General features: G+C 41.9%; 1 protein-coding gene across 1 annotated transcript; it reads left to right on the forward strand.

Moving 5' to 3' along the window:
- The first annotated feature begins 5,844 nt into the window (after nt 1-5,844).
- LOC307045449 (zinc finger protein 862-like) lies at nt 5,845-11,799 on the forward strand. The gene is made up of 2 exons (XM_079691128.1): nt 5,845-10,080; nt 10,447-11,799. The coding sequence occupies exons 1-2, from the start codon at nt 8,848-8,850 to the stop codon at nt 10,483-10,485; spliced, it is 1,272 nt and encodes a 423-aa protein (XP_079547254.1). The 5' UTR covers nt 5,845-8,847; the 3' UTR covers nt 10,486-11,799.
- The last annotated feature ends 1,537 nt before the right edge of the window (nt 11,800-13,336 follow it).

A 13,336-nucleotide genomic window follows, 5' to 3' on the forward strand; every position in this document is an offset into this window, starting at 1 on the left:
GTATTGTGCTCTTGTAGGAATTTGCACCCAACATGTTAACCTGTTAAGCCCCAAGCCTGTTTTCCAGGTCTTAGGATCGAAAATGACACTCCCAGAACAATTGACTATAACTTCACTTCTAAAAGGGGACAATTAATCATCTTTTTCTCTGGTCCCCCTCGTTCGATTTTGATAATTGACATCTCTTTTTTTTTTACAGTGTAGGTAAAAGAGGATTTGAAGGTTCCTCCCATTGACTTGCATGTTAAAAGAAGAGTTTACAAAACTGAATATTTCTAAAAGTATGACATATTTTGAAAAAGCTGAAAGTTTCCCATCGATTGCTTAAAAGGCTGAATAGTTTGATATTTGAATGGTTTCTGTAGCTGAAAGTATGCTGAAGTTAATCGACGGCAAAGTATTGGTTGAAATAAGAATAAAGATTTGAAGAACTATGGTGGAATGCTGTAAACAGCATTCACACTAATAACTTGTTATCAACCACTACAGCTGACTGTGATCTGCTAAAACAATTTTTCTTTACTCAAACATTTCTCCTTTAATTCTATAGTGGTGTTCCTGGTGTGTAAGTCCGGGGAAATCTTAGGTGTCACAAAGATTACAAACCACTACATTTAATGAAATTGGTAATTGTATATGTTTCAATAATAATAATATCAAGGCCTTGACACAATCAAATGTAAAACACAAAATGTATCATTGATGAACACAACAGGAGGATTAAGAAATACTACCATTTAGAGCTGGCCCTGACAGTATTTGCTGCCTTGGCAAGATTTTAGTTTTGTTAATTTATAATGGTGAGAGTGCAGGTCCTCTGCCACTACTACACACAAACACGCACGCACACACACACACACACACACACACACACACACACACACACACACACACACACACACACACACACACACACACACACACACACACACACACACGCGCGCGCGCGCGCACACACACACACACACACACACACACACACACACACACACACACACACGCACACACACACACAACCACAAACACACACACACAAACACGCGCACACACACACACAGCCGAAGAGGGGGGCGCCACGGTGTATGGGCGCTGTATGCAATGTACTGTAGGCCTAATTCTGTTGTCCTCTAATATGTAAGAGATTATGTGTAGCGAGGCAGTCATTATGGAGAGACACACTCTCACAGGGAGTGAGACTGTTGATTAAAAAAGCCCCCACATCTACCCTTCAGATGCAAACATGCAGCAGCTAGAATGACACGCCTGACATTTTAACTTTGCTTTGAAATGGCAGATTGTTCCAGAGAAGTAGTAACTGAAAGTAACTGAGCTTTACTAGAGACTCAAATGCAAATAAAAGGCCCAAAGTGGAAATAATAATTTCCTATCTCTGAAATTGTAAATAAAAGCATAATTTCCCACAAGCCCTCTGAATTAAATAAACATACAAATGTAATTATGGATTATCTATAATTTGTGACAAAGCTAGACACATTGGATTAACCTTCAGCAGCGTTTTTATCGTTTTAATGCCATTGAACATGACTTTTGATCAGAATAACAGCTAAGGTGAGACGATCTCCGCTGAATGCTCCGTAAAGCTACGTGTTGTGATGTCTGTGTTTGCTTTCCCTGTCGCGAGTTCTGATCGCTCAGTGGTGATACTAATACCTATATAATCTGTGGAATTTTAGCTTTAATCGGATATCTTGTATGTGCAGTTACGATAAGTAATAAGGGTATTTTTACCTTGAGTTCTGTGCTAAGTGCGTTAGAATTTTTTTCGCTCAGGGGTAATTTAGACGCTTCTTATGAGACTTGTCAGTGCATGACATTAAGGATTTTGGCCCTGTGGGCCATCTAAGCTAATTTACAGATGGCCCTGAGCCCAATAGAGATTGCCCTGAAAAATTTGCGCGGACGAAATGGCACGAAGGTTTGGGGGGCCTCCCCCTAGAAAAGAAAATATTTTTGCAGGTCTTACTGTAGATGCTGTCTGGTGCATTCTCTAGACTGAATTATAAGATGAACCACCACAATATTATATTGTACAATTTCTATTTTATTCTTCATTTCACTTGTTTGTTTGTTCTTGTTTGTGTTTGCTCGCTTGCATGCCCTGCATAGCTATAAGAACTACTTAAGTTGTTGGTCAAGACACTTTCCATCTGATGAAGGCAAATGCCTTCCCAGATGTAAAAAAGTAGAACACATTACATTCAGCTGTAACTGCCAAAACAAACATTATTTACACTATTATGGCCCCTGTTAAAAATGTTTGTAATGTTATCTACTGTAAGTTGGTCGAATGAATGCTTCCTCATCCGGCAGTCGAGAGGAGCTGAGCGCATCCGCGAAGCACACACAATGGCGACGTCAGAGTTCCCGTTAGCCGGCAGATCTAAATCTCTTTGGTCAAAATAATTTCCCTTTAGCGAAATACCGCTTCAGTTGCGCCACTTATGTGACAGACAAGAAGAGTATGAGACATACAAGAATAGTCAATTCTAATGTCTAACACTTAATGTGGAGAAAGAGATGTCCTGTATGGGTTGATTGTGCGTTGATCTGTTGGTAATGCCTCGGTGTTCCGGTGGGCATGTAAACAAATGCATAATGCTGCGCCAGACCCGGCGCCAGAACAAATCTAAAGGGAGGGCATATGATTTTCACAGGAGGGCACACAAAACCGTCATGTGCTGCGGGCCAGCGGCACAATATATCAAACAGCAAGGCCAAAAGCATTGCGTAAAGACGCACACTTGTCACAAATACATACACAAATAAAGGGCAACATAGAAACCACTTTTGAAACATTGTGTGCGTGGCAGCACAAACACTGGTAAATCACGAGCAAGGCACACTGGTAAAGGATGGTAGCTTCCTCAGGAAAGAAATATAGAGACGGAGACGATGAACTGTTTAGGCCGCCTTGGGCATGGTTTATTTTCCTATGCACTGCACTCGGACATGCTGTCGAGTGAATCGTGCTCACCTCTGAGAGGGAGTTGGTTGACAGCTAAAAAAAGCTATAATATCAACGACACGTAATAGCGGTTCCGTGCCAGCTGATTTGCACCAAAGTACTAATTTCCTTATTTGTTTCCTCGCGTATCTGTCTCTCTCTCTCCACAACTCTCACATGAAATGTGTTCTTTTGATGCGGCATGCCTTATCAGTCCTTTATCAGTCTGTAATGCGTGTTTCCAGTCGCAAAAACCTTTGACAGTAAAAGCCGCATCAGATGAAGACGTATCTACTTTAAACTGTCTACAGGGGAAACAAAAGGCTGCGTCTGCTTTTAACAACTATTCAAGCCATGGTCTGTTGTTGTACCATGCAGTGGCAAAAGTGCGCTTCTTTCCTGAAAACAATCAGTTTCACCTGGTTGGGTTTATTAACCCCAAGATCATCTGGGCTGTTGTTATCTGAGCGGCTGCTGGCCCAATAGTACCTGTTGATGTGCTGCAAGGTAGCGTCTGTATGGAGGCACCGGCACGGAGGAGGAGCAGGATGCTGGCGGGTGTGGTGCAGGGTGTGGCAACGCAGCTGGTGATGGTAACAAGGAGCTGTGCCTCTTGGCATGGTCTCGCTAATTCAGTCCCGGGGTTTGCCGAGGTCAAGCTTGTGACATTAAGGCGTGCTGCTGCAACGGCAGGTGCCGCCAGCAGCTGCATCGGCTGCAGTTATTTCATCGCTATTTCGTTTTAATAAATCTTTAGACCTTTTAAGCCAATTTCTGATATCCATTTTGTAATTCAAACAAAAATGTCTACAGAATGCACAATAAACAAATCCAGAATAGGCGGAAGAGTGTGACGCTGTGATTGGTCTAAATGTGGACGAATCACAAATCACAACAGACACATGCATTTATTTGATGTAGCCTGCGATTTTTTTTTAAAGTTACTATCTGACATCACATATATCGTAGCATACAATTTCACCGTTTATTTATCATTAAAAAAATAAAAAATTCTTTTTTTATAAATAATAAAAAACGTGTTTATTGGCCGGGCATGTGCTGCGCTATACTTTGTGGCCTCACCCAGTTGCATAGCGACACTTATTGTTTAGGTGTCTTTTAATAAGCAGGTAGTCATATCATTAGCTAGAACTAGCTGGATCTGATCGATATGGACATAAACGCGAGTGAAGTCTAATCTGACGGGAGAGAGAGATCAGCTGCTGCTGACGAGTCGACACGCAGCGCTGCATAATCACATGCAGCGTTGAGTGGACAAAACACACACTTCAGGTTAGAATATCACACGTAGCTATTTTAATTACCTCTCAAACTACCTAAACTAGTTATAGATATGTTTAGTTTTACTGTCGGGTTACTCATTACTGGATCCGCGAGCTGCATGATACTGGCATACTAGATTGCCCGATAGGGCCAACAGCAGGTGAGGCTTCATTGCCCGAGCTAAATACTAGATGGCCCCGGGCCATCGGGCAATCCTTAATGTCGAGCCCTGCTTGTGTTTTGTTTTGGTAAAAAAGCTTGAGAAGACAAAAACTTAGGGCTGTCAAGTTAACGCGTTTATAACGCAAAAAAAAATTAACGCCACTAATTATTTTAAAACGATTAACGCATGTGCATTTTTTGTCCTCGGCCGCCCCGTAGTTTCAGAGCGCATCGAGTTTGAAATACCATCTAAAAGCTGATGCTGACAGCCCAGCTCCTGCCGTCCGCTTGCGGCAGACCACACTTCCATGATAACCGGTAGGCCCGGACTGGCCATCGGGGCCATCGGGGCCATCGGGAGGGTGTGTGTATGTGTGGCGCAAGAGAGAGACTTTACGTGCATTGTTGTTGTTGTTAGCATCTCGTACTAGCTAGCTGCGCTAACGGATATAAGGAGCTGTTTAAATGAAAACAGAGGAGCGACATTTCGCCGACAACTGCGCCGAGCACTTCACTTTATGCGGGTAGCCAGACAGTGGGACATTGTACGAAAAGTCAGCACACTCAGCACGGATAGTGCACGCAACATGATTGCAGCGTCCAGGAAGCTCCCATTCGAGCATATGCCTTGAGTTGCACATAGCTCCAACAATCCATCACACACACACACACACACACACACACACACACACACACACACACACACACACACACACACACACACACACACACACACACACACACACACACACACACACACACACACACACACACACACACACACACACACACACACTTTGTATTTTATTATTGTATGAGAGAGGTTCCAGGACGAATTGAGGCAAATTTTTGTAATGTTCCGAGGTTGTTGTGTTTAATATTCATGAGAATATTTGTCATTGTTCAAATGATAATAAACATTTGCAAAAAGCATATTTGTCCACTGTTAGAAATTAAAATCAATGTTTTAATGGGGAAATGTAGTTTAAACATGCCGTCAGTTTTAATGCTCTTTTATACTGAAAAACCAGAAATTCTTGTGCACAAGCAGTTAAGCTTTTATTCTGAAAATCCTTCATCTACGGTTAGCATTTAGCATGTGGCTAATATACGATTTCCTAAAGAGGTGAATTTAGTAGCGAAATGATAAGGAGTGGTGCAAACCGAAGCCTACTGATTTAACACTACAACTATAGATGTCGAGATACTACCATGCTGAATATTAAATGAAGGTACAGTTTATTTGAATACATTATTGTTTACAGACGAGAGTAGCATGTGACAACATCCGGAATGACCGGAAACCAAACGAGCCGAGAATTATTTTTTAGAGTATTGATCACAGCGTTTAGAATGTGTTAAATGAAAAGTGATGAAAGAGAATATGAGGAGAAAAGGCGTGTTAATTATATATTGAATGTGAAAAGAACCAATCCTCTGTTTAAATGCAACAACGGACATTGGAGACGAGGCGAGCCGGCTGGCGGGGAGGAGCCAGCAGAGGATATATAACAGCACCGGAGGAGAGATCGGCCTCTTCTCTTCCCTAACGAGGAGCAGATCACAGCTGTTTGTCTGACTGAACAATATCATGCTTGTGACCAACCCGCGCCTTTTTTAATTGAAGTACCCAATTGAACTTTCACAGAGACTCCATTTAGTCTCCTTTTAAAGCTTCTCTCCTGGACGGGAGAATAACGAACACAGTTTACAATCTGGTGAGTTCCCCGACGTGATCCCGCTGACCGAGGAGAGAAAACCAACCGGCTGTTTCCTGGAGACGCTTGCAGCCATTCGACACACAAGAGCTCAAATCAATCGGTAAGAAGATACCTGTTATGACAAAGATTATTCACTAGTTAAACTAGGCAAAGTTAGATTTGTGTGTTTGACGGCAGCCGGCGGATCCTGAAAATAGCTGTGCATTTTAATGTTAAAACAACCCAAATTGATAAAATAATCACTCTAAAACCACGAGGCGTTGTTTTGTCACAATCAGGGTGAGTTCACACTTTCTTTTGTTCCATTAACCCTGCATGCTATTAACCACGTGTGGGTGTTACATTTTAAATATAAATGTGTGTGGACATTGTACTTCGGATAGGTGCCTTGCTGTTTTCACGTAGGTGTCTCTTGTTACGTTCCTAGTTAGTTAGCCTATGACGTAAGGGTATATAGCCCATTTGACGATTTTTGTTAAGATCTGGAGACATAGCGAATCGGTTAAGGGCCGAGTAAGTGAAAACCAGCAGGGCATAGTGAATCAACTCAGGGTTAAGTAACCAAAGTCAGTGCTTTAAAGAAAGTCATTTTCAAGAAAAGGCTTGGTTAAGGTATAAGCCTTTATCAGTGGTTAAAACTGTTCTGTTTTTAAACAAGATATTGCAGGTGGGTTACGGTAATCGGAATTACAACAGCAGTGCAGTAATAAGACAACGGTCTATTATTAGTTGCTGATAGGTCTCCATATTGGTCCCGGTTTGGCGTGTCAAAATAGCAACAGTTAACCATAGTCGACTATAAAGTCAAATATTACGTGAACAGGTTTATAGCTAGTGCGTAAGGGTTCCTAACTTTAAGTGATGATATCAATAAGATAAAGCCCATTTTTTTCATAGTAAACTAGATAGAAATGTTTTTATTTTAAACTAAGTGTTGTTTTGGCTTGGATTTCAGGGTTTATAATACCACACCAGTGGTTTACTTTGTTACGGTTCGTTTAAAGATCACCTCGCCATTGTTTAAACTCCCACCTGAGAGCCGTATGGACAAATCTCTTTGTCTACAGGTCAGAGTGCGAAATAATCGGGTGCCATCTTGTTTACACCCCACATGTGGAAAAACAAAGACAGGGCAATCGCCATTTCGTGAAATGCAAATTCAAAGCACTCCTTTCTTTGTTCTTATGCAGCTGGTTTCACTCCAATGAGGCATTTTCCTGACCTCCATCTTGTGAAGAACGAATAATACTTCTTGTCACAGTTGGAACTAGAAGGCTGAATCAATTTTTGGATATTAAAGGGAAGGATTGTTGTATTTTCAAAGTTTTGAAGTATTGCTGCTGGCAAAAGTGTATTGGCGGATTATTGATCTAATTCTGCTGGCAAATGTGTTTTGGCGGTTTTTGAAATATTCCTGGTTGCTAATGTGTTTTGGCGGTTACCTGCTGTGTTGTTTAACCATAGTGTAATGTTCTTCCTATTTTAAAGATACTTTTAAGCAGGGCTCGAGCTTAAGGACCTCCCGTCGTCCCGGGGACGAAAAAAATATGGTCGGGGAGGATAAAAAAAAATTTGGGGACGGATTTGGGACGAGAGTTCAAATTAAAATATACCCTGCTAACTCTACTACGAACGGCGATGAAAATGAAACTGACTGCACGTTTTGTTTAGCACACAGTTATTAAAACCTCCTTGTCAACATATACACACGCAAAAAGCATTTAGCAACCCGCAAAATACACACACTCACACACACACAGTACGTAGCTACAGCTGTGCCGCTGGCTGTCAGCCACCCGCACAGCTGTCTGTGATGCCTCGAGCTCAAACACACTCAGAACGTAGCTACACCCGCGAATTCCTGGCCCGCGAATTTGCGGGTCTAGCTACGTTCTGAGTGTGTGGATTTCGCGGGTTGAGTGATGTACAATAATAATGGCATCCCGTGGAGGAATTCAGCAATTTTTTACCGTTACATCGAGGAAGCGCACAGCAGAACCAGACCCTGGAGCGCCGGCCTCAGCCACAGCTGTAACGGGGAATTCAACCCAAGTCAATGAGGTAAGCTTGCTCGTATTAATGTTAACGTTACCAGTTAGTTAACTAACGTTAGACTGATGTATTGTTAACGCTAGCTAACCAGTCAGTAGCCATTTTACACTGAGTGATATGACGATAACGTTACCTTAACTATGAGGAGTCAAAACTCCGCAACAGTTCAGATCATGTTACTAACTTTAACCACTTATTTATTTACTTACTCCTCTTCATCCCCTATGGGTAATAAGGCTGAGATGAGAACTCTCCATCGCATTTAGTCCTTAGCAATATGCTGCGCCTCTCCCCATGTAGGGATGGGTAGTGTGTGAGGGGGCGCCGCGGGGCTGTTTACACACTCGCGGCTGCTGCATGCAACACACACACACACACACACACACACACACACACACACACACACACACACACACACACACACACACACACACACACACACACACACACACACACACACACACACACACACACACACACACACACACACACACACACACACTAATGTAGGCTGCACACTCAATTGTTCAACTTTTACATTTCTATTTGCAGGTTGCCTCAAATGCCTCTAGCTCAAACAAATATGAGGCAAAAAGAAAATGCAAATGGTTGCCGGAGTGGAAGAAAACCTTCCCATTTGCTGAATTTGATGCAGAGACAGGCATGATGTTCTGCAAAAGCTGTCGTGCTTTTCCCAGTCTTGCGAAGGGGAACAACCTTTTTGTTGGTGTAGATTGTGGCAAAATCCGGATAAAAACACTCCAAGAACACAGCAAAACGACATCACATTCTGACTGCGAAGGTGCTCAGGCTGCAAAAGTAAACCCAAGCGGAACACCCATGGCTTGTGTCCTACAAAAGATGTCAGAGAATGTCAGAGAAAAGATGACAAAGCTATTTAATATAGCTTACTTTGTGGCAAAAGAAGAAGCCCCCTTCACCATGTTTCCAAGCCTAGTTGACTTGCATCTCAAAAATGGTCTGGACCTTGGTGACACTTACAAGAACGACAATGCCTGTCGCACCTTTGTCCAGGCCATAGGTCAATCTATGAAGGATGACCTGGTGGAGAAACTAAAAAACACACACTTCTTCTCTGTCATGTCCGATTCCAGTGTTGACCGATCCGTGAAAGATCAGGAGATGGTCTACTTGACATATGTGGAAGATGGCAAACCTGTCAATCAATTTGTGGACATTGTTTCATTGGAGCATGCCCACAGCCAAGGCATCCTTGACGCAATACTTGTTGGTTTGAGGAATGTGGGCCTGACTGAGCAAGACTTGAAATCCCGGATGGTTGGCTTCGGCTGTGATGGTGCATCTGTGATGATGGGAGTTCACAATGGAGTGGTAGCCAAGCTGAAACAAATGTGTCCCTCAATTGTACCAATCTGGTGTGTGGCTCACAGACTGGAGCTGTCAGTGCTTGACAGCATCAAATCGGTGCCTCTGCTGGCTGAATTGAAGGAAACACTGAATGGTGTTTACAAGCACTACTCCCACTCTGCAAAAGCTTCCCGTGAGCTCCATGCACTTGGGAAAGTTATGGGCATAAATGTGGTCAAACCAGGTAACATTGATGGGACAAGATGGCTTCCACATGTGTCCAGGGCCCTTGAAGGTTTGGTGAAAAACTTCAAAGTTACCATGGTTCACTTTGAGAACCATGCTAGTGATCCGAATGACAGGGAAGCTAGTGCCTTAATGAAAGGGAGAGCACGTGCCATTCATCGGTCCCTGACACAGTACAAGATGGTGATGTTCATTCACTTGGTGTTGGACATTCTTCAGGAGCTGAAGCAGCTCAGCCTGCTGTTTCAGAGGGATGGACTGACCTTGCAGATGGTCTCTGATGGACTACAAACAACAACATTGTCACTTGTAGCCATGCAGGTCAGTAAAGATTTTTTTGATTAATTGTTGAACATTAACAATTGAATATACACATTGGTAAAACTGATATTTATATAATCCCTAAATATGAAAAACTATAAAGATATTTTGTCATTTGTTATTATATTATTGAAAAACTGTGGAAGTATTTTGTGCTGTTATTATATAATAAGAAATATTTTAAATGTCAATAATGTACGCCTGGAAGTCTAGACATTATCAACATCATCAGAGTAAATATTCCATATGTTATACACATTTCAAATATTAATTATTATAGTCACAATATAAAATACTTTAAAACGTTTTCATTTTATGGATTACAATGAGTAAAATGTTTTTTCTTTCCTTTTATTACAAACCTAGACAGACCCAGGCCCAAGGCTCCAGAAGGTACTTGATTAGGTTGGACCTGGAAACACCTGGCAGAATGTCCAGCTCAACAGGAGGGAAACGGACAATTCCACCTTCAACTCACTAAAGCTCCGCCTCATTAACGACCTGTGTGGGTTTCTGTCAGCACGCTTTGGGAATCTGGAGACAGGGATTCTGAAGGCAACCTCCACCCTCTTTGATCTGTCTAACTGGCCAGAAGACACAGCTAAACTGGCGACATTTGGCAATGCGGAGCTCATTGAATTAATGGAGCATTTCCAATCCATCCTTGCAGAATGCGAGGACTTTACTTCTGGAGAGGCAGCTAAGAGAGAGTGGCTTGACCTGCAAGTCCTCGTACAGCGTCACTACAGGCACATTGAACCCCAGGTGCTGTGGCAGAGGCTACTTACGGGTGCTATTGGAAGAGAAGACCAGTTTAAGCAAATGAAGGTCATAGTGCAGATCACACAAGTGCTCCCCATGAGTTCATCTTGCTGCGAGCGTGGATTCTCCAGCATGAAGAGAATTAAGTCAGACTGGAGGTCTTGCTTGTCTAACGAGATGCTTAGCTTCCTCCTGCACATCTCAGTTCATGGCCCTCCTGCACAGCAATTCAATGCAGAGAAAGCGGTCACCAAGTGGTGGAGTAGTGGCTGCAGGAACAGAAGGCCCCAGTTCCAAGACTAAATAATGTGTTACTGGTTACTCTGGGTTCTGTCTTCAGGACAGTGTTGGATTTTTGTTAATTGGATGGGACTTGACTGGATTACATTTGGAGTAACTTTCTTGTTTGTGTGTTTTTAAAATATATTATTTTTTTATGTGTTTGACTGATTCACTAAAATAAAAAGGTTGATGAATTATCATCTAATGATTTGTATGATGTTGTATTTATGTTAAAGGTAACTTTGAATGATTTTAACTAATGATAATATAGAAAAATTAATATTTTAAATTCCGGACAGTCCACATTAATTTCGGGACGGCTTAGATTGTATTTCGGGACGGTTCCGGGAGGATGGGGAAAAAAGTTAGTCGAGAGCCCTGCTTTTAAGGAAAATAAGTTTCTCCTTGTTAAAAACAACTCAGTTTTGCAACAGCTATTCCCTAGTGGATTAAGCTAGCAAATTAAAATAGCGCACTCTGGTGGTAGTACAGAATTATTACACAAATAGAAGAAACACCATACCATGTGAAGTATAATTTTAAGTGTTATAAATAAACATAAGCTTGATCGCCAGAATAGAATTGCAAAGTGGTTTCTAATTATAAGATGAGAAACTTTACATAATAACATAACCTAGACTGTAGAATATTCAAACACCACTTTATTGAAGCTAACACAAGAGACATTTGCATAATTTCATACACTTCGGTATGCAATGTACACAGTGGATTTAGATTTTTACCACAGATTTCTATTTTCATATTTCAAAGTCAAAACCATACTGTACACTGTACAATTTTATTTTTAACAATTTAAAATTTGCACAAATTTTATATTTTAATTTACTTTAATAATATTAACCACAACTCAAAAAAACAAAACAAAAACTGATTTAAAGTTAAGATCGGATGACATAGGATATTATTTATCAGGAACAAAGGTGCTAGTCGGAGGATTAGTGCTTCAATCTTTGATAACTTCATAATTTCATTCGAATAGGAAGAGAACATGCCACTTAAAGACACTAAGTTGAGACCAGACGCAGAGCCATGCACAACTGCAGATATTAAGGAAAAGGTAAAAATCAGATCAGATGCTACAACAGTTCCAAATCTTAGACAAAAGACATGGAACCACATGGAGAAACTGTTGGAACAGTGGCAAACGAGAGGACTGTTTCCAGCAGATGATCAGCCTGGACCAACGAAAGCCCATAGAAAAGCTGTAGTTGAACATGAGAATGCTGAATACCTACAACAGGAAAAAGCATGGATCAAAGCCGGACAACCCTCTTGGTATGGACCTGAAAACATTGCTATGAACAGAGCTGAAAAAAGAAAATCTAGAGTTACAAGTCTGGTACTCCATCTAAAATATGTCAGACAAGAATCAACTAACAGCATGTATGTGGCTCAAGGAGCAGAGCTCACAGCAAAGGAAGATAAGAAAGAAAAGACAGAAGAAGCTCCAGTAATCCAACCTTCAAAGCTCCTTCCAAGCCTGACAAATGCGCCTCCTCCCTACATGACAGAAGAATACAGTTTCTTTCAACCCCCAATACAAGCTCCAACTCTAGGTGTTTTAGGAGGAGTATTGGAGTTGGACGGTCTCCCCACAGCTACACGTGTCAAAGACTTGGAGTATGAGGTAAGACTCCTATCTGGTGAGCTCAACAGAAGATTGGAAGAACTAGGCATAAGAATGGAAGAGGAGCTCAACAGAAAGATGGAAGACCTCAGCAAAAGTATGGAAGCACAACTCAAGAGAAGAGAAGGCGAAGGTTCTCCAGACACCACAACCGTAACTGAAGCTTGAAGACTCAGGAACTGCTCAACACTCATGCTACCGCTGATAGCGGCTGGAGAAGGAGGATTGAAATACCAATCATGGACTCACAGAGACATGGAAGCATTAGCGGCAAAACTACCTCCACTTACACAAGGAGGTCAGAAGTGGGTGAATGATCTGGAGAAATACACAGTCCAAGACCACCTGTGCTTGGGAGACATGAGGGCACTGCTTGGACGGATAGAAGGAAGACTAGAGGCAAGAGCAGTGGATTCCAAGGCCAAATGCACCAACTCTCCAGATTACATTTTCTTCAACAAATTCAGGTCGAGGTATTGGGCTGCCATTCGTCAAATCTACCCAACAACACGGAGTTTACATGCCCTCAATAGCCTGAGAAAAGAACCGGGGGAAGACATGTAT

Source organism: Notothenia rossii (genome assembly GCF_949606895.1).
Source record: "Notothenia rossii genome assembly, chromosome: 6".
Lineage (NCBI taxonomy): Eukaryota > Metazoa > Chordata > Actinopteri > Perciformes > Nototheniidae > Notothenia > Notothenia rossii.